This window comes from Xiphophorus maculatus, chromosome 1, assembly GCF_002775205.1.
Source record: "Xiphophorus maculatus strain JP 163 A chromosome 1, X_maculatus-5.0-male, whole genome shotgun sequence".
NCBI lineage: Eukaryota > Metazoa > Chordata > Actinopteri > Cyprinodontiformes > Poeciliidae > Xiphophorus > Xiphophorus maculatus.
In genome coordinates, this window is record NC_036443.1 from 21,204,499 (window position 1) to 21,226,859 (window position 22,361).

The following is a 22,361-nucleotide window of genomic DNA, read 5'->3' on the forward strand; positions in this document are numbered from 1 at the left end:
GGGAGGTGGTTGGAAGGCGGGGAGCGTGGGGATGCAAGCAAAACACACACAAACAGAAACACAAATACGCTCAGAACCATCAGAAGCAGAGGAGACAGGGCGGGCGGGCACGCCAGGCCCCCGAGGCGAGAGCTGTTTTGTGGTGATGCTGAGACCTCTCTCTCTCTCAGCTTGTGTTTCTGACACTCCAAAACACACACACACACACACACACACACACACACACACACACACACACACACACATACACACACACACACACACACACACACACACCCCGATGGGAGCCAGACTCCTTTCTCTTTTGCTGTTATGATCAGTTTCTTCTATCCCCTCCTGGTAAAGTTAAGCTGGATGTCATCTTAAAACCCAAACTACTGAGGAAAGGATTTACTTAATTCTGCACATCCCACCTGGCCTACATGTAAAACTAAGAAAGAGATGAATCAAGCGTTGCATTTTCTTTCACTTAATCCCTCTTTTTAAGTTTTATTAGGTCTCAGAGTGTTTTTACATCAATTGACGGGAAATACTCTATGGAGAGGGCTTATTTACAAGAGAGGAAACAACAGCCAATTACTGCAGGAGGATTCAGAGCAGCGTACATCTTTTAATAAGATAGCTGACCTAATTTTCTGGTAGCATTGTTACCAGAGACACTGCTACATTAATGACACATTGTTTTAGGGACATATGCCAGCCATGTGTTCTGCTTATTTTATCTATAACTCTTTATTTTTTCAGTCTTTTTCTGTTTGTATAACATAACAATCGTGCTTTATCATTTGACACCATTTAGATACATATCATGTTTATATTATGTTTTACATTAGGCAGTGAGACAGTTAAAAATATACAAAACAATATTATTTTACTAGACATAATTTCTATTTTTAATATAATCATCAGTATCTTCATTTTTCATAATCATTTCTTATATCTCTGTCAGATATGTGCTTTAGCTTCTGTGATCAAAATATTATTGCAGAAAACAGCAACTCCATATTTTTTTTTCTTTTTCAACATTTAGACAATAACTTCCAATGTAGTACAGACATTCACAGTTACATGTTTTACACGGTACAGTTTTACAACAAACTTCCAGAGAAAACTGTGGTAGAGTAACTTTATACAAAATTCACAGGACATGAACTGTAGCCATTTCACATTTTCGCTCAGTTGTTTTGCTTTTCAAAGTAAACATGTTCTGTTCAACCACATGCCTTTCAAGGTAGCTGCCATAGAAGCAAACTCACATTGTCCTAACATGCCATGGCAAAAGTCTGGGAAAACCTAGAAAGCTTTTGTGCTTTTTGTTCTTTTTTATTTATTTCTTCTCTCTCCCCTGGTAAAGCAAAGACAACGTAAACAAAAAGAGAAACAGACCACTTTGCGGACTGGTCTGCACCTAAACATCTACATATGTATTGCTGGATACATATTGATCGGACTATGATTGATCATGACACATAGAAAAAAAGAAAACATGACTGTACTTAAACACAGAGTTGGTCCCGGTTGTTTTGTGCTAGCATATAAAGTGTAAGTATTTTGTAGATCTGCCCAGTCATGTAAACAGACTATCGCTTGGCTGAAATTGGTGCACTGGCTTAAGGCCGTCTCTGTTCTTCTTCTCTTTTTTTTTTCGCAGGAGACATTTGAGAAACTTTTCAATGATGTTCCTGAGGAAAGCATGCAAAACGTAAACAGGATTGACTGTCAGCATTAAGGGATAGTCAATGTTTGCAAATCACTTTTCTCACCGTGTGCTTCTTTTTTTTTTTTTTGTTCATTGTACTTCTTTGTACCCTGTGCTTTGCCAACCGAATACTCAATGGCATAGTTTTTGCTTTTGTCTGCCTATTGATTTTGGTCCTCCACTTCAACATACATAGTATAAAACATCCTAAAAATAATTCTAAAAATGCTTTGATCACATAAAAGTTTTATCTCTTTTTTTTTTACACTGAAAAAATAAGGAAAAAAATAACAGTCTCTCTCACACACAAAATCTTTTGTAACAGACTCTGGACTTCTCCAGATTGCTCCTAAACACGAACATCTTATTGGCATTGTGCTTACTCCGAGCTCCCAGTTCACCTTGCGGCTCATAGTTTTACCTCACAGAGAGCAATGTTTGGAAAAAGAGACAACTGTGTGAGGTTTGGTAAACATCCTCAAAGAAATTGACGGCATCCCTTGCATTCTTCCGCGATGTCAAGTTTGTTTAACTACTTAATCTACTATATTCACACGGTATTTACTTGATTCATGAAGATATTCAACAAATCTCTAATCTATAACTCTATAGTTTTTTTTTTCTCTTCTCACAGTATTACACAGTATGTTTACATTTTTTTTCTTGGAATTACGGTTGTATCGGTGAACACTAACAGTCTTTGACTTTGTTTTCAGAACGCAAACCAACAATAAGACATCATTGGCTTGATTTAACAAATACAGAAAAATTAAGCATGGTTGGAAAATCTGTTTTGATCACAAATTGCCCCTGGAGGTAGGTGAATCAATTAAAATCTTGGAAGTCCTTTGTATTGTTCTCTTTTGTTTACATGCTCCATGAGGGTTTTGTTGTTGTCTACACATTGGCCTCAGCATTGGTCAGGTTAGAGGTCGGGCTTGTTGGGTTAGGGGGATTAACAGGCTCTATTGGACTAGTTGGGTTAGGAGCTGGGCTGGTCGGGCTAACAGTTTTGACAGTCGGGTTAACCGGACTGGTTGTAGTGACAGTAGTGGTAATAGTGGCAGCGGGACTCGTCGTCGGATTTACCGGGCTAGAAGCTGAGACTGGGTTTACTGGCGGAGGAGCCGGGTTGGCAGGTGTTACGGGGCTGGTTGAGTTTAGAGGTGCTGTGCTGGTCGGGCTGGCTGGGTTCGCGGGAGCTGGGTTAGTGGCGCTAGCAGGGTTGGTAGGATTGGCAGGGCTGGAGAGGTTGGCAGTGTTGGTTTCCACTTGCAGTTCAGGCCCGTTCTCCTGACATTTCCTGACAACTTTGGGAGGCTGGAACATTATTCGAAGTCGCTAAGAGAGAAAAACAGAGCGAATGAGAATGCTATGCTAGCTTACAAAATTAGTTCTAATAATTCAGGTACAGATGGTTTTCTTTGGGTGTTGGTCTCTGCATTCCTTGATCATTTTGTACAACTTTTAAAGAAATAGAAATAGGTTGTTGTACGTTCAATCCACCTTTCCAGGCCTCGGCGTACATGCTTTTATACTCATGTAGTCATCTTTAATTAGCTCAGTCGAATCTCCCTGGAAATAAGATGAATGTGTGGAGAGTAACCTAATCTATAGTATGAACTACAGATGTTAAGCTGTTGCCACACTGTCACCTGTCTCGCCTCGGATGCTGGTGAATTGAATAATCTGTATTACGTGTATCTAAATGTTAGAGAATGTGCTGTATTTCACTCAACATCAAATTCTGCCACAGTTTTTAAGTGTGTTCCATTTGAAGTGCTCCCTTTCTTAAAATACATTTGTTAAAGTTACAGTGTTCTGCTGTGGCGGAACAAGGTACAATACTTTTTCCATGATTTCATCATGATGTTTCATTCTTCTTTCATATATAATGAACAACTGACCCTCTGATGACGACATATTAATATTCTATCAGTGCCTCAAAGTGGTCAGATAGTCATTGTCTGAATTATTTTTAAAAATGCATCAAAGTGTCGGTTTTTCTTTAGTTTCAAGCAGCCAGCATGCTGAAATGAGTGAATTTTTATCAATGCAAGCAGCATAGTATGCATAGGTTAAATCATAATATTAAGTCATTGAGTTGTATAGCTTCTGTATCAGTGATGCACATGTGCAGCATAAATGAGCTCTTATAAGAAGTAAACAGATAAAATATAGATACATAGATGTTTATATGCTTGCACCCATTCTGATGCGATGAAGGTAAAATATTTTTAATAAACCTCTGGCAGACAGTTCTTTCATTTCCATTCTCCCCATGAAAGCGTAAATATTTTATCAGTGGCAACTGCTAACTCCTTTGTAATGTTCTATTTGAAAAACGTAACAGATATATAATGCTAAGAATCCTGAATTAAACGTTCAATATGATTTTGGAACCTAATCAGTCCAGTACAATTTATTTCACATGGATCATATGGTTAAACTTTTATTGCTACTTGTATGGCACATTGGTTACAAATGGTGCCAAATAGTTTAAGGTTTTTGTCCAATATTTAAATAAAAAAAGGAAGTTCTACCATTATTTTTGATTATTTTTAATTATATTTAAAAAGAGACCAGTCAGTTTTACTGTTACAATGTCTACATTAACAATGAGATTAGTTTCTCCATCCTCTACATGGCCATAAATTGATATTTTCTACCGAAGAGCCATATTCAGAATCCCTCATTGGAAGGTTAACTTAGCTGAACTTTTCAATGTGCACAATCTAAAATAATACAGTTATCTTCTATGCTGAATACCTCACAAGCACATCTGTTGCATCACAGATTTTTCATGTTCCACTGAGGCTCAGTGTACTATTTCTACATTTCAATGCTTTTTAATGAGACAGATTTTTATCTTTAAACAATAAAACACTTTATTTTCATTTAGTTGCAAATGTTTATTTCCTTGCATCATTCTAATTTATCATTTCAATTTTAATTGTCTCATTCAGTTGAGTCAGCAAATTAAATCTTAATTAAATACAAAATTATCACGCATGTTTAATATGTTGGTCAGTTTTTTTGTGTTTCAAGCTACCAAAACTGAGATACCAAACCCTAATGGTTACAACTTCTGTAAATGCGGGGAATGAAATGGGGGAAGAAAATGAACCTTTTCATCTCACCTCCTTGTAAGTGCCCTTGAGCCCGAGATACATGTAGACCATGTATCCTGGTATGAGAACCATGGAGGACAGAGCCATGAGCCATCCCACTCCCTGACCCCAGCCTGGGAACACATAGTCTCCCATCGTGAGGGGAACCATTTGTACGGCGCTGAACAAGAACACTCCCTGTGGGAGACAAGAGACGCTTTATGCATCCTGACACCTCTGACTACAGGCAGCGCTGCCTCAGCCTGGCATGGCTGCAGGCAGGTAATATTGACTTTATTTATTGTTTCATCTTTCATGTCGTGACTTTAGATGTACTATCCTATTAGCTCAAAATACTCACAGCGACAATGAGAGGGGTGAACACGACCCAGCACAATTTCCACCATACACAGGGTTTGTAGCCAATCATCTCCTCGATGTTGTCGTAAAACTTGTTCACACCTGCCGGACAAATGAATGCATGACCAAAATATTCACATCTGATTGGTTTCTGTCTTCTGAGATCTGCCATGCATGATGATGAGGCATGACACATGAGTGCTCCCGACCTTGCGGCTGAGCAGACTTTGAAGCAGGTAAAACATGACAACGCACTCGCACTTGACCAAATTTCGTTTTCCAGAAGTCATTTTTGTGGTTATATTGAAATGAAAGATAATATAAAACACACCATAACACCAAGATATGGAGATGCACTCAAAGAAGACCAAGAACAGCAGACACATCCCACTGGCGGAGTAGTAGTCGAACAGTTTGAACACATAGATTCCACCCTGGTTACAAATAATAACAACAACAAAAAAGAAATATTAGAAAAGGCAAAACACAGATAAAAGCTCATTTATTCAGAACTGCCCTGCTGTACCTGTGTGATGTTTGAAAGTCCAATCACATAGGACACAAGGCAGACAATGGCGATGAAGATCTCTCGTCTGCCTCGAAGAGCTCTGGGGAACTCGTCCACCAGGGCAGTAATGAAGCCTTCGACGGTGCAGAACTGAAGGACACAATCACAGGAACAGCTTGAAACATCTGCCTGGATATGTGTACTGCTCACACCTGGATGCTTTGAGATTCTTTTTCTGTTGTTTTGGAAATATTTTGGATCAGTGTATGTTTTGGTAATTACCACTTCTCATCAAAATCCAGTCGTGAAAAACAAAAGTAAGCAGACAAAATGCTGAATATTAGATTCAAATTCATGTCAATTTTGGTATGATCAATAAGTTGGCATAGAATGGTGATTTATTTTTAATTATTTCATTTTATGTGTCAAATGAAAACAAAAACTGTAAAACGCTGGCAAAAAGAAAAAAAAATGGTAAAATTTTTCATATTACTAGATAGTTACAGAATTCTGCTACTATCCTGGTCTCTTACTGCAGGAGGCGCTATTACTTCTGTCCACCTAAGAGATGTTTACAAATACAGATGAACAAGAGCATGAAAAATAATCGAAAAATTTTAAAAGTACGGTTGAGTATGCATATTTGAAACAGACTTCTGCTGTATTTGTATTGCATGTCGAGAAACACCTTCTGTAATCTGTGATGTCACAGGGTGAAACATAAACCCAGCCAATGAAGTCTGGAGTAAAGGTGTGGAGAATATCTTTCTTTGCTTGTTATTATTATTTTTTTAAATATTTTTTTTTTTAATCAAACCTAATCAAAAGATTTTCAATATAATTATTACAGTATTACCATAAAAAAATATTTTGAACAATTTGTATTTTTAAATGAAAACCTAACAATCCATTTGTTGTTTGTTTTTCCATTTTTTTTCATCATGTCAAATATTTTACATGCTCAAACTATTTCAGACTTTGTATTCTTGACATTAATTTTACAGATTTTAAAATGGACATGAATACAAATAATCCATTATCTCCACATAAGAAAGCTATTTTTTTACACATTTTGACACTGTCCACACCCCAGTTTCACATCATTGCCCATATTTCACTGAAATCAGGCATACAGCACAATGACAAATGTTTTTAATCATTATTATTTTTATTCTCATTCAACCTCATTAATATTTAGGATATTGAATTTATTTTTTATGTTATTTTATGTTTTGTGGTGAAATCTGTGGAGATTAGAAGAAAAGGCACACAATGCAGTCAGACTTTGCAGAATCGGGTTCTTGTCAAGGAAATGAGAACAGATCATTTTTTTCTTTATCCCTCCTGGTGTTTTAATCTAAAACATGAAGTTAATCAAGCCACAGGTATTATTTTTGATTTAATATTTGTAAATTAAAAAAGGGGCAACTTTTTTTATTAATTAATTTATTTAATGCTCGTTTCTGATGAGAACATCTGATTACACAAATAAGAAAGAATCAAATTATGAGAAAAAGAAAAATCAGTCATTTCTGTGTTTCGCTTTGAAGCCTGTTTGGTCACGGACATTTGAGGCCATATTAAAATCACACACACAAAGTAAAGAAACAGTGAAGCCTGCAATGCAAATGGAGGTGATAAGGTTGCATTTAAATTTTTTTTGACAACTAATGTCAAAGCTCAGCCACAGCTATCTGTGAGGAGCAAATTGCATGCTTATCATGCAGCGAGCAGAGGTGAGCTGCATGATATGTAACTGCTTTTAAATATTTAGGTCAGCCCATGAGCAGATCATCACCAAGCCCCTTACCTGACTGTCTATCCCCAGCATGAGCAGCATGGAGAAGAACAAAATGGCCCACAGAGGTGATACGGGCAACTGGGTTACAGCCTCTGGATATGCAAGGAAAGCTAAGCCAGGACCTGGATAGTAAATAGGAAGCGTTATTGTAAAATTTATCACTCTTGAAGCTGCCAAAACAGCATGCTAATGTTATGATTATTGGGGATAGCAGAGAGTAACAGTGACTGAAGCCACTGCCATGTGCAGTTACCTGAGGCTGCCACGTCCGCAATGTCTTTCTTAGTCACATGCGCCATGAAGCCAACAATGGAAAAGATTACGAAGCCAGCAAACATGCTGGTGCATGAGTTGATGCAACACACAATGACAGAGTCTCTGGGGAGAGGAAATAATATAAATATATATTTAAAAAAATGTGGATGTTGTGAAAGGTTTAAATTGACTTTTTCTCTCCACTCTATGCTGACCTTTCTAAAAAAAAAAGAAAAAAGAAAAAAAGAGTGCAGGTAAACCAGAAAGAAGAGCCGTGGGAGTGCTTTCACTGCAAGATTTAACATGAAAGCGCAAACCTTGTGGATGAAATACACATGTTCTGTTTGAATGAAATGGAAAATTACCTTATATTGAATAAAAGCGAGAAACAAGCTAATTTGAATGCAGCTATTTTACATAACTGATTATATGACCCAGAATGAGGGGCTCTTAGAGAAAACACTCAGGCATCACAGTAATAGTTTTTGTTTTCACAGAACAGAACAGAAAGAAAGAGCCTTGACCTCAGCCACAATAGTTAGACTTTTATTTTAAAGTCTTTTTAAGCATCCTTGAATGGGGGTGAATTTTATACACCTTTCTGCAATATCTGTTTTCAATTTCAGCAGCTTTTTCCCTTGTGATGTTATAAATCAAGTGTAGTTCACGAATCATCAGCAGCACTTACCTGTAAACATTGTTATTGAACGTGTTGTAGCTACCCAGAGCTATAAGCGACCCCAGCCCCAGTCCATAGGAAAAAAAGATCTGCGTAGCTGCATCCAGCCATACCTGACAGAGGAGCAGGAGAGTTTAGCTGTGTGAGGCCGGGCTCTGCTCACTCGAGCATGCGGCACATAGGAACAAATCCCATAATAACATGTTGTTACCTCAGATTCTTTCAGCTTTTCAAAGTCAGGGGTGATATAGAACAAGATTCCCTCTCTGGCTCCGGGAAGGGTCACCCCACGTATGAAGAGAATAAACAGCATGAAGTAGGGATACGTAGCCGAGAAGTACACAACCTGGAAGATGTGGGGAGGTGATCAGTGGAAATCCATGAAAATGTTCAAGCTGCAACGTATATTTTCATGAGGGTCATAACGACAACAACAACAAAATCATAGTTAATCTTCAGCCACCTTTCTGAGATATTCAGAAAGCAAATTACTAGATTGGGGGGCAGAAGGAAGGGGTCTGGCTGTGACCAAAACAAATTTTGTTTGGCATGGTCATGTGATGAACTTGACTTTTAAAATGTAGCGCCACATGGGGGAGAAACTGCTCTGAGCGAGAAGGGGGGATAAATCCAGATCGAGGGGGTATGGCTGATTGTTGCTCCTCCTATCAGGAATCCACACTCGGAACGGAAAACATGTCTGGAGAATTGGAATTAGAGGAGCCAACCAAGAGGCCGGAAGAACGGTATTAAGGGGAGCGTGAGTTTTATTTTTAAGATATCTTATTTAAAAAATCAATTCCAGACCATGCAGAATACTATCTGAAAGATTGATGAGCAGGTATTAGACTTTTTAATATTGCATGGAAGCTGCATGTTCTTATTAGAAACCAGCATAAATAGGTATTGGAAAGAAAAAAAAAACAAAAAAACATTTACCTTCCCTGTCCAGCTAACCCCTTTCCAAATACAGAAGTACACAAGGACCCAGGCGATGGCCAGTGTTACTGCCAATGGCACTCGGAGTTGGCCTGGTTTTTCCAAGCCATCAGTCATTTGATGCACATTGCGCCTGTAAGTAGAGGCAAACAGCGATAATACTATAATATACACAGGGCAGCAAACAAACAGCAGAGGAGGCCATCTTTTGATATCGCTCAGGGAGGCATGCAGAAAAAAAAATAAAATCACTATCTTACTCCCAAAACTCAACCACAGCGCTGGTGAGATTGGTGGTATCTGGAATGGAGTAGTTTGTGTAACACTTTTCTGTGTTCCATATATTGTGACATGAGCTCCATGGAAGGTCCTGGAAAATGCAAAAAAATAAAAAATAAAATAAATAAATACAATTTGCTCCCCATTTTGACCAGTTTTGAGATTTTCCTACACGCTATTTTTCTAAACAATACTTACAGTGGTAAATGAGTTGTACAGGTAGTAAATGGCCCAAGCAATGATTATAATGTAGTAGATGTTAAGCCAGAAGGAGAGGACAGCTGCAGCAAGGCCCACACCTGACATTCAAAAAATGATTTAGATGTGTTTTAAAATAATTTCTAAAGGATTGCATTTGCATTTTGAATTTATTTTTTATTGTACCTTTAAACATAGGAGCCAGTTTCCACACACCAAGCCCTCCAATTGAAGTGTACTGACCAAGAGAGCATTCCAGTAGGAACAAAGGGACCCCAGCAAATATGAGAGTCAGAAAATATGGGATCAAGAAGGCTCCTGGATGGACAGAAATGCATCAGGTTAAGGAATTAAAAATGCAAACCTACACAAATCAGTTGACATACACTAAATTAGCTTCAATTCAATTTAATTGTGCAGCACAAATTCCCAACAAATGCCATCATATTCAGAAGTATTTAATCAAATCTGCCCAATCACGTAGGGAGACTCAGATTTATACATTCAAATGCATAATAGTTATAATTCAGTGCAGCCAAATTCAGTTTATATTGGTCAGCACAGGGTTACACACATAGGCAATGCTTTTTTTCTGTTCTGGAGTCGCTAAATTATAAGCTCCATCATGTGCATCGTTGATCTGAATGGCTCACTCAGTTTGCATACATGAACAGTGAAAGAAGTATTTACCTCCGCCGTTTTTCCCGCAGAGATAGGGAAATCTCCACACGTTCCCCAGTCCAATTGCATAACCCACACAAGACAGGAGGAAATCAAATTTTCCTCCCCATGTTTCTCTGTCGGGGACGTCTTTCTGCTTCTTCTCGGTCTTCACGTCCAGGGACTTGGGCTTGTCGTTGTTGGCGGCCACCTCGTTCAGTTCTGTGACCTGTCCATCCGCTTTGGTGCCGTTCGTCGCCATGTCTCTGGATTTGGCAAAGGTCCTGGCAGTCGGACGGGAGGCTTCAGCACCGGTCCACGTAGACAGCAGCTTCGCGGTTTTGTTCCCCCCCCTCTTTTTTTTTCTACAACTAAACCTTCGGACCAAATGTCTGGAGATGGAGCCTGTGCGAACACGACTGGTCAGTCGTTGTCAACCTAAGATCGTGGATAGAGTGATTGGTTGTTTGAGGGCGCAGGAAAAATGTTTACCTGTTTCAACAAAGATGGACACAGAATGTACCACACTCATTTCCTCTAAATCAACAGCAGCAGTTTAAACAAATCATTTACTTTTCAACTCCAAAGGCGCATTTTAAAGTGCAGACTGATTCATTCTCTGATCTTTTGGCACCAGAACATTTTTTTTTTCTCATTCATGTCAAATCACTGATGGCAGAGGCATGCTGCCTTCCCTCCACACAAATCAGCTTGCACAGAATTTAGCAGCCAAACAAACAAAACAACAGACGTGGTTGTCTAAACAAATTCTGAATTTAAATATGCCAAATTAAGGAGAAGTGCACAGTGTTCCAAAACATGCAAGTTTAAGCGCAGGACGCACCGTAGCAATGTAGTGTCCAGCCTATGAAAATAAAGCTCAACGAGGTCCACCAATTAACACCTACAGATTGTCTTGTCAGTTATTTTGTGGATAGCTGAACGTAAGCGTGGACAGAAGGACGTCTCTAACACGCTGGAAAACAAAACGCACCGTGTAGACGAGAAAAAAAAAGGGATGTCCAAATGCGTAAAAGCTTTACGCATCAGGCTGCACACATTCTGCCATGTTAATTGGGAACTCTGCGCACCAGAATGCGACTCTTTGCATCTGCAAACACCAAGCAGACAGGAATCAGCCCCGCATGTTCGACTGTTGTTTTGAGATAAGTGTGCAAATATTTACTTGATCCCTCCTTCAGCAGCAGAGCAGCAGCCTCATTCACAATCCAGTCAATGCGACTGCTATCGGAGGGGACAAATAGCCGAGCCGCGTATTAACAGGTTCCCACAGATAGACAGCAAATATTTACTATTTTTTTTTTACTATTTTTACTCACAGTGAATCTGGGATCCGCACCGCCGAGCCTCCGCTGACTGCCACAAATCTCCAAACGAGGGATCCGAAGATTCCTCCCGCGGGTCAAGTTGTAAACTCCCGGTGTGTCTTGAAACATAAATAGATTTTACTTCCATTAAAAGACATTAAAGGGTACCATGCGGCGTTCGTGGGGTCCAAGCGGGAGCTGTCCAGCGGGGAGCAGTGCTGAAGACCAGAAGGATGAAGGAGGAGGAGGAGGAGAAGACAGAAAGAGAGAGGAGGAGGTTGAATTAACACGGGCAGCAGCCGCTTCGCCTTGTGCGACTGTCTAACATCAACAACCAGAGACTCAACTCCCATCTACACAGCCTCAATGTCATCTCAAAGTCGCCCCCCCCCCCTCTCTGCCGCCCCCCTTACCTCCTCATCCTCATTCTCATCTATAGGCTGAGCCGAGATCGCATTATTTTGGATTGACTCCGTTCAAGTTTGGATTATTTTCATTTTATTGCAAGTACATTTTCAAAAACGCTGGGAAGTTTTAAGACTATTACCAAATATTAAAATGAAACATTTTTATGTTTATTTGTTTTTATTATTTGCATTGACACCAAGCATTTCGAAATGTGAGCCCTCTCCTAAACCCTCCCCTCATTCTCTGCCCCCCACCAGTATGAGAATATGGCCGAGGTGCAAAATGGCAACATATGAGGGGTAAATATAACGCAGCCCCCGTCGTGTCCAAACGCGTAGTTTGGACACGACGATTTTGGAGGCTGAGGCCAGTCGGCGGCTGTCTGGCAATTCTTGGCAAATTGAGATAAAGGGAGCCCGTCAATAAAAGAAAGGGAGGGAACAGTGACTGGCTGTCTAACTCAGCCTGTGAAAGCCCGACGCCTTCACAAGTGCTGGGATGATATGAGTAGGATAAACTGGAAGAACTTAAACTCTGGCAATTATTTTAAAAAGTAAAGAAAATACAAAAGATGGAAACAGCACCGAGAGGAATGCGCCGAATTTTCTCCTTTTCCTGCGTTTTAAATTTTGCTTGTCGTAAAAGAAAATATGGAAAGTAGAAGACAAGACAAAAAACAAGAGGATCTAACTCTCTGGTAAGTGATTTGCTTAATAAGCGAGTCAACTTGTTTGATTTTCTTGGATATTTAACGCAACTTGTCTTTTCTTCTTTTTTTTTTACTTGAAGTTTTTGCAATTTGCCTCCACTCTCTTACTTTGTGTCCCACATGAAACACGTGTTCTCGCAGAAATACACCTTTTTAAGAGTTGTGTAGGAGGCGGCGCGGCGCACACTGTGATGTAAACTGCTGGAAATGCGCTCTGGCACAGAGAGACATCGGGAGCGTTTACAAGTGCGGTGTGAACGCTCCTCTCCTATCGTGGGGCTGAGAGGGCACCAGATGGTAAACCAATGAGGGGTGAACTAACCCACTAAATGTTGCCACATGAAATGCAGCATTTAAAATCCCATCTGGTTTGCTGTCCCTGCGGACATGAAAGTGTGAAACATGACACATATTTATACACCTGCTGACGGAGCACGCAGGCGTGTCCAATGGGGCTGGTGACATGCACACGCAGCCAGCTGACCCCTGAACCCCGGAGCTTTTTGATTTATCTCGCTGCACTTTTCCACCAGCGGCCCCTCAGTCTTTTTCATTTCAGCAGGAAGCCTTCATGTGGCTCCGTGTGACTGCCGTATGTGCTCCATTAGGCTGGAATTACTTGTCCTCTGTTTTTAATGGCTTTCAGTGTGCCGCTTAGATTGAACCGCTAGTTCCCCATTTTACAGGCCCAGTGGCTGTAAAAGCTGTGTAAGGATGACGGGAGGGGGGAGGAGGGAGATTTGTAAAAGGGTGAAACAATTTTTCTTATGGTTTTGTACAAGACGTAAACACATATCTGTTAAAAACATTTAGAAAAAGACCAAAGTTGTTGAAAAAGGAATACTTTTTGTGATTTCATTTCAATTACAAAAGAGTGGAAGTACAATAAATTATGGTTTTGGAATTTTTTTTGGAAGATAAATTCAGAAAACTGCGATTAAATTTCTTCCCTTTTTGATACCGTAAATAAAAACTACATTGAGAAGTTGCCTTATTGGTAAATACAATCTATGAAACCTGATCCTTAGTAGGAACCTGTGAAGTTTGTGGGAGAACATTAACAGCATCCTGAAGACCAGTAAACGTACCTCACTGAAGTTGTGAACAAGTTCAAAGCACGGTTAGGTTATGAATTATTTCCCCAGGCTTTGGAGATGATGTGATGAAGCACTTCTCCTTCCATCATCCAAAGAGGACAAGAGAATGACAAAGGTTGAAAACCTGCCAATGGGTGCCAAGACAAACAAGAAGAGCATAAGTCAAAGAAGTATCCCCAAAGATAACCCTGGGGGATATCAAGCAAAGATCTACATCCCAGGTGGAAGAATCGCTTACTCCACAAGTTTGGTCTTTTTGGAAGAGTAATCAAAAAGAAAGAAAATATTGTTGAATGAAAACCACAAGAAGTCCCACTGTGGAAGAAGAAAATAGTTAATGTGTGGAAGAAGATGCTCGGAGGTCAAACAAAATGCTTGGAGGACAAACACTACAAACCTCCTGAATACAACATCCCTATAGTGGAACACGATGATGGTAGCAGCATGATGTGGGGACACATTTTGCCAGCAGGGACAGGGAAGGTGGTCAAAGCCGATGGAAAGATGGATGGAGCTCAATATGGACGATCCTGGAATAAAAGCAGTTGCCGGCCGTGGCTGGAGTTCATCTACCAGCAGGGAAACGACCGAAAACGTACAACCAGAGCCGCAATTCAGGGCTTTAGATCGCAGCATGTTTATGTGTTAGAATGGCTCACTTAAAGTTCAGGCCTAAGAGCAATTGTGAACCTGTGGTGATCCCTGAAGATTGATGTTAACATATGCAATCGATCCAATTTGATTAGATGTTGTGCAAAGAGACATGCAGCTGTAGTTGCTGAAAAGGAGCATCTACAAAGTATCGATGAAAGGGACTGAATGCAAATGCACACAACTCACTCAGCTTTCATTTATGGAAAAAAAAAATCACTGAAACCCTTTGATGATTTACTTCTCACGTCACACTTATGTATTGCGCTCTGTTAATCTATCACATCAAATCCCAACAATATACTTTGAAGTTTGTACATGGGACATGACAAAATAGGTTTCGTTACAAGGGATAGGAAAACCTTTGCAAAGCAATGTAGCCTAAAGAAAAACAGGAAATGCAAGAAAGAAAACAAAATGACATTATACCAGTGTCACAAACACTGGTCTAATCTGTTGCTGCAAATTTCTGGTTCTACCTCCACTGATGCCGACAAACTCTAAACCTTTTAAACAGCCTCGCTGTAAAGCGACAGCTTTACAGCCTCGCTCACCGGTCTCCCTTAAATTCTCAGAGCATTTCTCACTTGTCAAATGCATCTTCGTGGAGTCATATTTTCCAGCGCCAGTCTGCAATTTCAGTCCCCAAAATGAACTAATTAGCATGATGATTAGTCATTAGTATGCTAATCATAAGCAATTCACATATTTTATTCATGTTGTCATCCTGTTGTTTTTCCTCCTTTTACTGGATTTGTGTACACATCCCGCTTTATTTTCTCACCGAGGGTGTTATTGTGATGACCGATGGAATTTGGGGTTTTAAGTAAAAACCTTATTTGCATTTGAAGCTAGTACGGACGATGTCAAAGAACCAGAAATAAATTACTTATCAGTCATTTTTGTGACATGAGTTCTTCCTTCTCGTAATGAGAGCGGTAAGAGAAGATTGCAGATTCCTGCAAAGAAGTATTTGCGACTCCTTTGCAGGAAGTATTTGGAGAGAAAACAGATAAATGACATCAATCTAATCCTAAATCAGCAAACAAATAGTAAAAAAAAACCTTAGCTCTGACAACAAGGAGTCTGCCTTAGTGAATCTGAAATGTAAACATGCCTTGTGAATTGAACCCACTCAGAACGTTACAGTCAGAAACATTTTTCTGTTGCTGGCATGTGTTTATTTTCTCTCTGATGGCTGACATATGTTCTTCTTTGGTTGTTAACACCTCTCTGGCTGTTGATGGAGAGACTGGCATATTTTCACTTGGGAAATAAAGAGTAACCAAATAAGGGCTTACTCAGTTTTTCTCTGTGCAGCCTAAATATAATTTAGTCATTACACACAGGGATGGTTGATGAAATTTACCTCACACCTTCACATGATGAGAGTTTTAGAGGTTTACCGCATGAATATGCCGTCTTACATTGCAAATCGCCACACTGTGATGTCAACGTTTGAGACAAAACACAATGCAAGGGGAAGATGCTTTTGTTTGTCTGATTTTCTTCTGTGTAAGGTTTTGTTTGCCGTGACCTAAATTTCTGTGAAGAAAGTGCATCAGCAACTCTGTCTCGCCTTTTTCCTTCCCTACGTCTCCTTCTCTCTCTCCCTCTCTGTTCTCTTTCTATTCCTCCGGCTCGCTTTCACTCTGTCCCAAACACGCTCGATTTACAAACAAGCAAAAGAAGCTGAGAGGACACTTATAGCTGATAACAATCAGCTTCAGCCAGATTAGTCACATAGAGGTATTGTTGGATGTGAGACTCAGAGAGCAAGCTGGCTGCAGATATTTCAGGAATACCAAGTGGAGCGTCCTCCAAATTTGGGGAGTCTTCCACTTCTCTTCCTTCTTACCTTTGTCAAAGGGATCAATTATGCAAAGAAGTTAAATCCTGCATCTTTAAATCACCATTTTCGCTCTTTTAGGAATTTGTATGTGGCACTTACCGCTAAGTCAAATGATTTTTTTTTTCAACAAATCCAGTGAAATTGAGCAGCATCTGAATGTATCTGCATCAGCCTGCCGGTGCGCACTGATCAGCAGAGAGGTACTCTGTCTGTTTACAGCTCTGTGTGACAGTCAGCACACGGTGTGGATTTTGTAAACATATGACCTCCATGATAACCAGTAGGGGGGTTCTAAATCATTTCAAATTTTTGTTCATGTGTTGCTAGGCAACAGTGTAATGTTCTCAGTCACCCCCTCCCCCCTCACCTCCTACCCCTTGCATGGCTTTCTGCTGGGATTGCTGAGCTTCTCCCGCCAAAAATCGTCAATTAACTTTGACAAAAGTCCACTAGTGATAAACATTAGGCTTCTGAGGGCCAAAAAGCAACTATATGGCTACACACAAGTCAAGGAGAGTGGAAAATTCAAAATGTATTTTAAAGATCTAAAGGATCATTTTAAACAAATCATCCCAGAACCACACGTTTTGTCCTACTCCAGTAGTAACAGCTTACATGCTTCTGCATGCAAAAATATCATAGCCGTCATACAGCAATGTGTGGATGCTTTTCTGTTGTTGACAAACTAGTTTATAACAAATAAAATCTTTAAATGTTTAAACAGTTTGATAAAATGCCAAGCACCTGCAAAGTACATACACAATTGAAACCAATTGAAAAAAAAAAAAGACCCTTTCCTGCCGTCTGACAATAAATTGTATAAAACATTTCCTGTTTCTTTAAAAGCAAGCATCTTGTGACGATGCCTGCTGAAAGGCTGCAAGCCTGAAAACATCATTCAAACTCTAAATGCGTTTAGAGTGTGGGGGTGGGCCAGCAGCATCACCATGTGTTTTGTTGCTGGAGCGACAGGTGTGCTACACAAAACTGATGGTATCATGAAAAAATGAGAATTATACGAAAATATTTGATATCTTCTGAAGACACCAACCATAAAATTACAAAAGGGGCACAAATTGTATTGCAAATAAATAATAACTTTAAGCAATAATAACTTTACACAGCCAAATAAGTGGGAGTTTTGTGCCATATTCTTATACACAAAACTGCTTTCTTTTACACTTACGGTGGAAGAGAACTATGTTGTTGTAGATAAACTGAACCAATTCTTTAGATGACTAATTTTCAGCTCATCAAAGCTGCAGTCAGATAATTACAAGAATTACTTATTTGTCTTTATTTTCTTTTGCTGCTCTCTCTTTCAATCCCAAAGCTGCTTATTTCCTCCCACTGTTCTTGTCCATTTAAGTCTCATTAAATTGTTATAAATTACGGGATTAGGGGACGATTTGATGAGAAATTAATGCAAAATACACCCTGGTTATCAATTGTGTAGAAACTTGTTCACTTTTATTATGTTAATAAGATGTTACTGGAAAAACACCTACGCAACATTTTAGGCCAATAAATACAAATTACATTATGGGTAGTGGGTAGCCTAAATGCTATCCATCCATTTTCTAACACCCTAGTTCCTAGTGGGGCCAGGAGGGGTGCTGGTGCCTATTTCCAGTGAACATTTTGGGCGAGAGGCGGGGCACACCCTGGACCGGTCACCAGTCTGTCGCAGGGCAACACAGAGGCAGACAGGACAAACAACCATCCACACACACCTAAGGATAATTTAGAGAGACCAATTAACCTAAGAGTCATGTTTTTGGACTGTGGGAGGAAGCCGGAGTACCCAGAGAGAATCCATGGATGCACAGTTAGAACATGCAAACTCCATGCAGAAAGACCCTGGGCTGGGAATCGAACCCAGGACCTTCTTGCTGCAAGGCAACAGTGCTACCAACTGTGCCACTGTGCAGCCCCAGGTAGCCTAAATGACGATTATTAAAAACATTTCAAAACTCGGATATAAATGCAAATACAAATACAAAACGTAAACAAGGTTAAAGTATGTATTGCTACAGGGAAACAAAAAGTTTCATATTATATTATTGAATGTGTATATTTCATTGTCTTCTGTAAACGTGTCTGCAATAACAGCTTTATTTTGGCATGTTGTCCAAAGTGAAAGAGATTGCAGTTTCTGTGTGTGAAACGTGTCTGTGTCAGGGAAAAGTGTCGGGGACCAGAGGTAGCTAAAGGTCCATCATCATGCATATCCAAACAGGAAGGAGCTGTGACACTGAACTCTTTAAATGGAGGCTTTGACAGCAGTCTGCAATCCTTTCTCAGCACACTGCCCCTGCTAATCTGCTCTATTCAACCACATCACTATGGAAACTGAGTGGATGTCTCACCCTGGCTGCCTAACTGGTGCCATGCAGCCATGTCCACCACTGACATGAAGATTGTTCAGCAAAATTGCTGCCCGATCATTGTTCTAGCCATGCTGTGACATTATTGTCTGTTTCTCTGACACCTGGTTATTCTTTTTTTTTCTTTTTTTATCTGAAAAACTGCACTGTTGAAGACAGCAAATATAAGCTCAAAGGCTTGCAAGAGTAATTCCCTTCGGTGTTAACTTGGCTATAAGATGGAGAGTTTTGGGTGGTTGAGGAATATTTTTTTTTCATTCCTCGTGCCTGCTACCTTTTTCATTTCTGCGCTTTGCCTCTGGCGAAATTGCAGGCGAATATTTGTCATGGTTTTAAAGGGTTTATCAACTTCAAAGCTGAGGGAGCTGGTTGTCCAGCCCAACAGTGAGACCACACAATCCTTCCAGCTCTCGCAAAGAATGGGGTAGAGCATGTGGACAAAATTTTCCTGCCAAGCTCTCAAGTCAAAGCTTCTACATAAAGCTGGGAGAGTCACATTTGCATTTGCCATTGACGTCAGATTAAATCCAACCCAAACCACTTCTCCAGGCCCTTCAACATCTGAGAGAAGAGCTTTGGTAATTGTTAATTACGGCAAAAAGATGGTTGTAATCACTTGCTCCATCAGGCTGATCAGCACTAACACTGGGCGCCGAGGAATGAGCAGAAAAGCAAATCCCACAGGTAAATATAATTCAAAAGAGCCACTAAGAGGGTTGTGCAGCATACATCTCAAAGTGCTATCTAACCTAAAATATTCACCAAACTACTGGCATTTATGACAGACATGATGCACGTCTTTAAATTGCAATATGAAATTGAATGTATTATCACCCAGAAAATGTAGAAACATAAACTCAAGAAAACATTCAGAAGGCTTTTTATTGCTGTGATCTACTATTTGTACTAGTTTGAGGATCTGAAAATACTTTGCTAATTTTCAACTAAAGCTGCACAAAAACAATAAAACAAAGTGAAGTTATGGAATAGCACTAACAAATCATGTTCAACTATTGCTGATAGGTCCTACAGAAATAACCTTAACTTGAGATGAAATTATTGCATATATTGACTAGATTATTAACAAATTCATCCAAAATTATATAATACATTTTTCTTATGTTTACTGTGTCTGCTCCACCTGAGCAGTGAATCTCTGCAGCTCCTCTACATGGACCATGAACCTTGTAGTTGCTTCTCTGATTAATGCTTTAGTAAAGTTGTGAAGCCTGTTGCAATAAAACAAACATTATTTTTCCTCCACCTTATGAGGAAAAATAATTATTAAAAAGGTTGCTCAGCCATGACCATTAAGCTGATCTTACTTAGGAATGTTTCTGTTTTACTTCAAAATGGTGCTAATTAGTTTCATGTCAGCAGCAGGGAATCACTCATGTTTAATCCCTTCTACAGAAAAAGCTGTTTGTCCGAGTGAGGATTAAGGCGAAGGCACTATGTAATTCCCACCGGATTCTCCAGGAGTCACAGAAACTATGAATCAAATTGGAAGTTATCACTGAGCACACAGAGAAACCCCACAAAGGAAAGACTCACTAAGCTAATTCAAACCAATGAATGTAAAATTTCTTGACCACCTTTGATTATTAAAACATTTCAGTTGTTAGCAAGATTTCTAATAACATGGCTCGTTCAAGCTACTCAAGATCCTGAATATCTTCACAGAGCCGATGACGAATAAAGTGGTGAGCATCAGCTGTCAAACACTGCCGTGCAAAACTGCCACAGCTAAAAACCGTCTTCTTATTATTTCTGTTTGTGTATTGAGTCCCGCTGCTCCCAGAGAAAGATGTAAAATGAGCTGTGCTTATGTAAAACTTGTGTGTTAAGAATTAGTATAATGTGAAAACCATGGAAACCAGCAGCCTTGTACCTCAAACGACATGGTTACCTGGGTGATGAATGTTGCGCCAGGTGCCGCAGGAAGAAAGATGTGCTTCTGTGAAAGTTAGAAATTTACTCACTGAGACCAGAGGAAAGCTCAAGTGTGACAGTACATTAAAAAAAATGAAAAAATCCCAACCTAAATTATTTCCGCAATTTCCATACTGCCAATCATTTTTTAGCTTATACACGTGTTTCCTGACTTTTAATAAAATAAGTGCAGCCTCGAGCAAAACTAGTGCAGAGCTAAGAATAATTCAAACACTGCAATGATTTCACTGAAGACCTAAAGATCAAACACAAGTATTTGAAAAAGAAAAATCTGTACTTTTTGGCTCCTCCTATGTTGAGTGAAATTGTCCATTTGTCCAATGAAAATGAGAATTTATGTGCATCTCATTACACTAATTAGCAAATTACTTGCTAGATTAAAGTTAAAACTTTGACTAAGTCTCTGCAAAGTATATTTTTTCTCTTTATTGAGCTTTTTGGATATGGACTTACATGGGATTTAGATCAGTTCCCCTTTACCAAACAAGTGGCCTTTATTCGTACTAAACACAGTTCGTACTAAAAATGACCATCTCTAGAACAGAGAACAGTGGATATAAACAATAGTTATACAGATATATACACAGTTGTTGGAACAGATGCCACCTTTAGGCATCTGAAATGGTACCCAGTGATGAACCAACGATACACCGCTCTCTTCGTAATGTATTGGCAGATTCCTTGTGATTTTCCAATGATGTCACAGAAGGAAACATCGTGTTTGAGGAGTTACCTTAAAATATTTCCACTGGTGAGCCTGCATTTCACTCAGAAGTTGTGGATTAAATAGAAGCTTGCAAACCTTGACATAATCAATGTTAATGCATGCAAACCTCTGACTTTGAAGAAAATAATCAAAAGATTTTTTTTTATACATATAAAAAAAATGTGTGATCCTTCACTGTACGGTTCGCTTTCTTAAAAATTGGAAACCTCACTCCGTTTCGCCACTTCAAAGGTGACCTCAAGTGTTCGAGACGCTAAAGAAATGTGTCAACCACATGAACCTGACATTGTCAAGAGCCTTCAGTGTCTCAGAGTGAATCTTGTAAAACTCTTGGTGCAGGGTGACATTGCTTTAAAAATGTGATTGATTGATCCTTTATATTAGTGTTGGTTCATTTTTTCCCCCTTTTGGTTGTTTGTTTACTTAGAATAGTGATGCATTTTGCTAACTCTTTTATTCATTTTGACATTTTAAAATAGAAACCTCTTGCTAAATCTTGCATGAATGGATATGCACTCCAAAAGGAGCAACAATCCAAAATGGTTTTTTGAAATTTCTTCTAAGGTGCAACTTGTGAATCCATATAGCTATGATTTTAACCTTTTGCACCCAGTCAGGGTAAAACGACATGGGTCACAACTTGCCAACTGAGAGATGATGAAGACGTGCTAACACTCTGCTTTCAGTGTCAGACATGACATGCATGAGGAAGAACCCAGAGGTTGTGATTCACACCTTTAAGTCTGTCTGCCTGTGTGTGA

The 22,361-nt window shown here is 39.5% G+C and overlaps 1 protein-coding gene across 3 annotated transcripts; it reads right to left on the minus strand.

Moving 5' to 3' along the window:
* Positions 1-713: 713 nt before the first annotated feature.
* On the minus strand, positions 714-12,186 carry LOC102235665 (sodium- and chloride-dependent GABA transporter 1-like). Of its 3 annotated transcripts, none has more exons than XM_005805674.2 (15): positions 11,829-12,186; positions 10,519-10,926; positions 10,015-10,146; positions 9,829-9,929; positions 9,612-9,721; positions 9,352-9,484; positions 8,624-8,758; positions 8,422-8,525; positions 7,732-7,856; positions 7,488-7,600; positions 5,696-5,827; positions 5,501-5,603; positions 5,171-5,271; positions 4,840-5,007; positions 714-3,040 (listed from the first exon to the last, which is right to left on the minus strand). In XM_005805674.2, the coding sequence occupies exons 2-15, from the start codon at positions 10,748-10,750 to the stop codon at positions 2,597-2,599; spliced, it is 2,133 nt and encodes a 710-aa protein (XP_005805731.1). In that variant the 5' UTR covers positions 10,751-10,926; positions 11,829-12,186; the 3' UTR covers positions 714-2,596. The 3 variants fall into 3 exon arrangements, with proteins under 3 accessions (XP_005805731.1, XP_014326745.1, XP_005805732.1); XM_014471259.2 differs by having other exon boundaries at positions 10,519-10,980; XM_005805675.3 differs by lacking the exon at positions 11,829-12,186 and adding an exon at positions 11,333-11,797.
* Positions 12,187-22,361: the final 10,175 nt, after the last annotated feature.

Excerpts from the sequence above, each read along its gene's own strand:
- LOC102235665 (XM_005805674.2), bottom strand. The coding sequence starts at position 10,750 with ATGGCGACGAACGGCACCAAAGCGGATGGACAGGTCACAGAACTGAAC. Across the intron at positions 5,828-7,487 it reads TGCTGGGGATAGACAGTCAG|TTCTGCACCGTCGAAGGCTT; the intron begins GTAAGGGGCTTG and ends TGTGTCCTTCAG. Across the intron at positions 5,604-5,695 it reads GACTTTCAAACATCACACAG|GGTGGAATCTATGTGTTCAA; the intron begins GTACAGCAGGGC and ends ATTTGTAACCAG.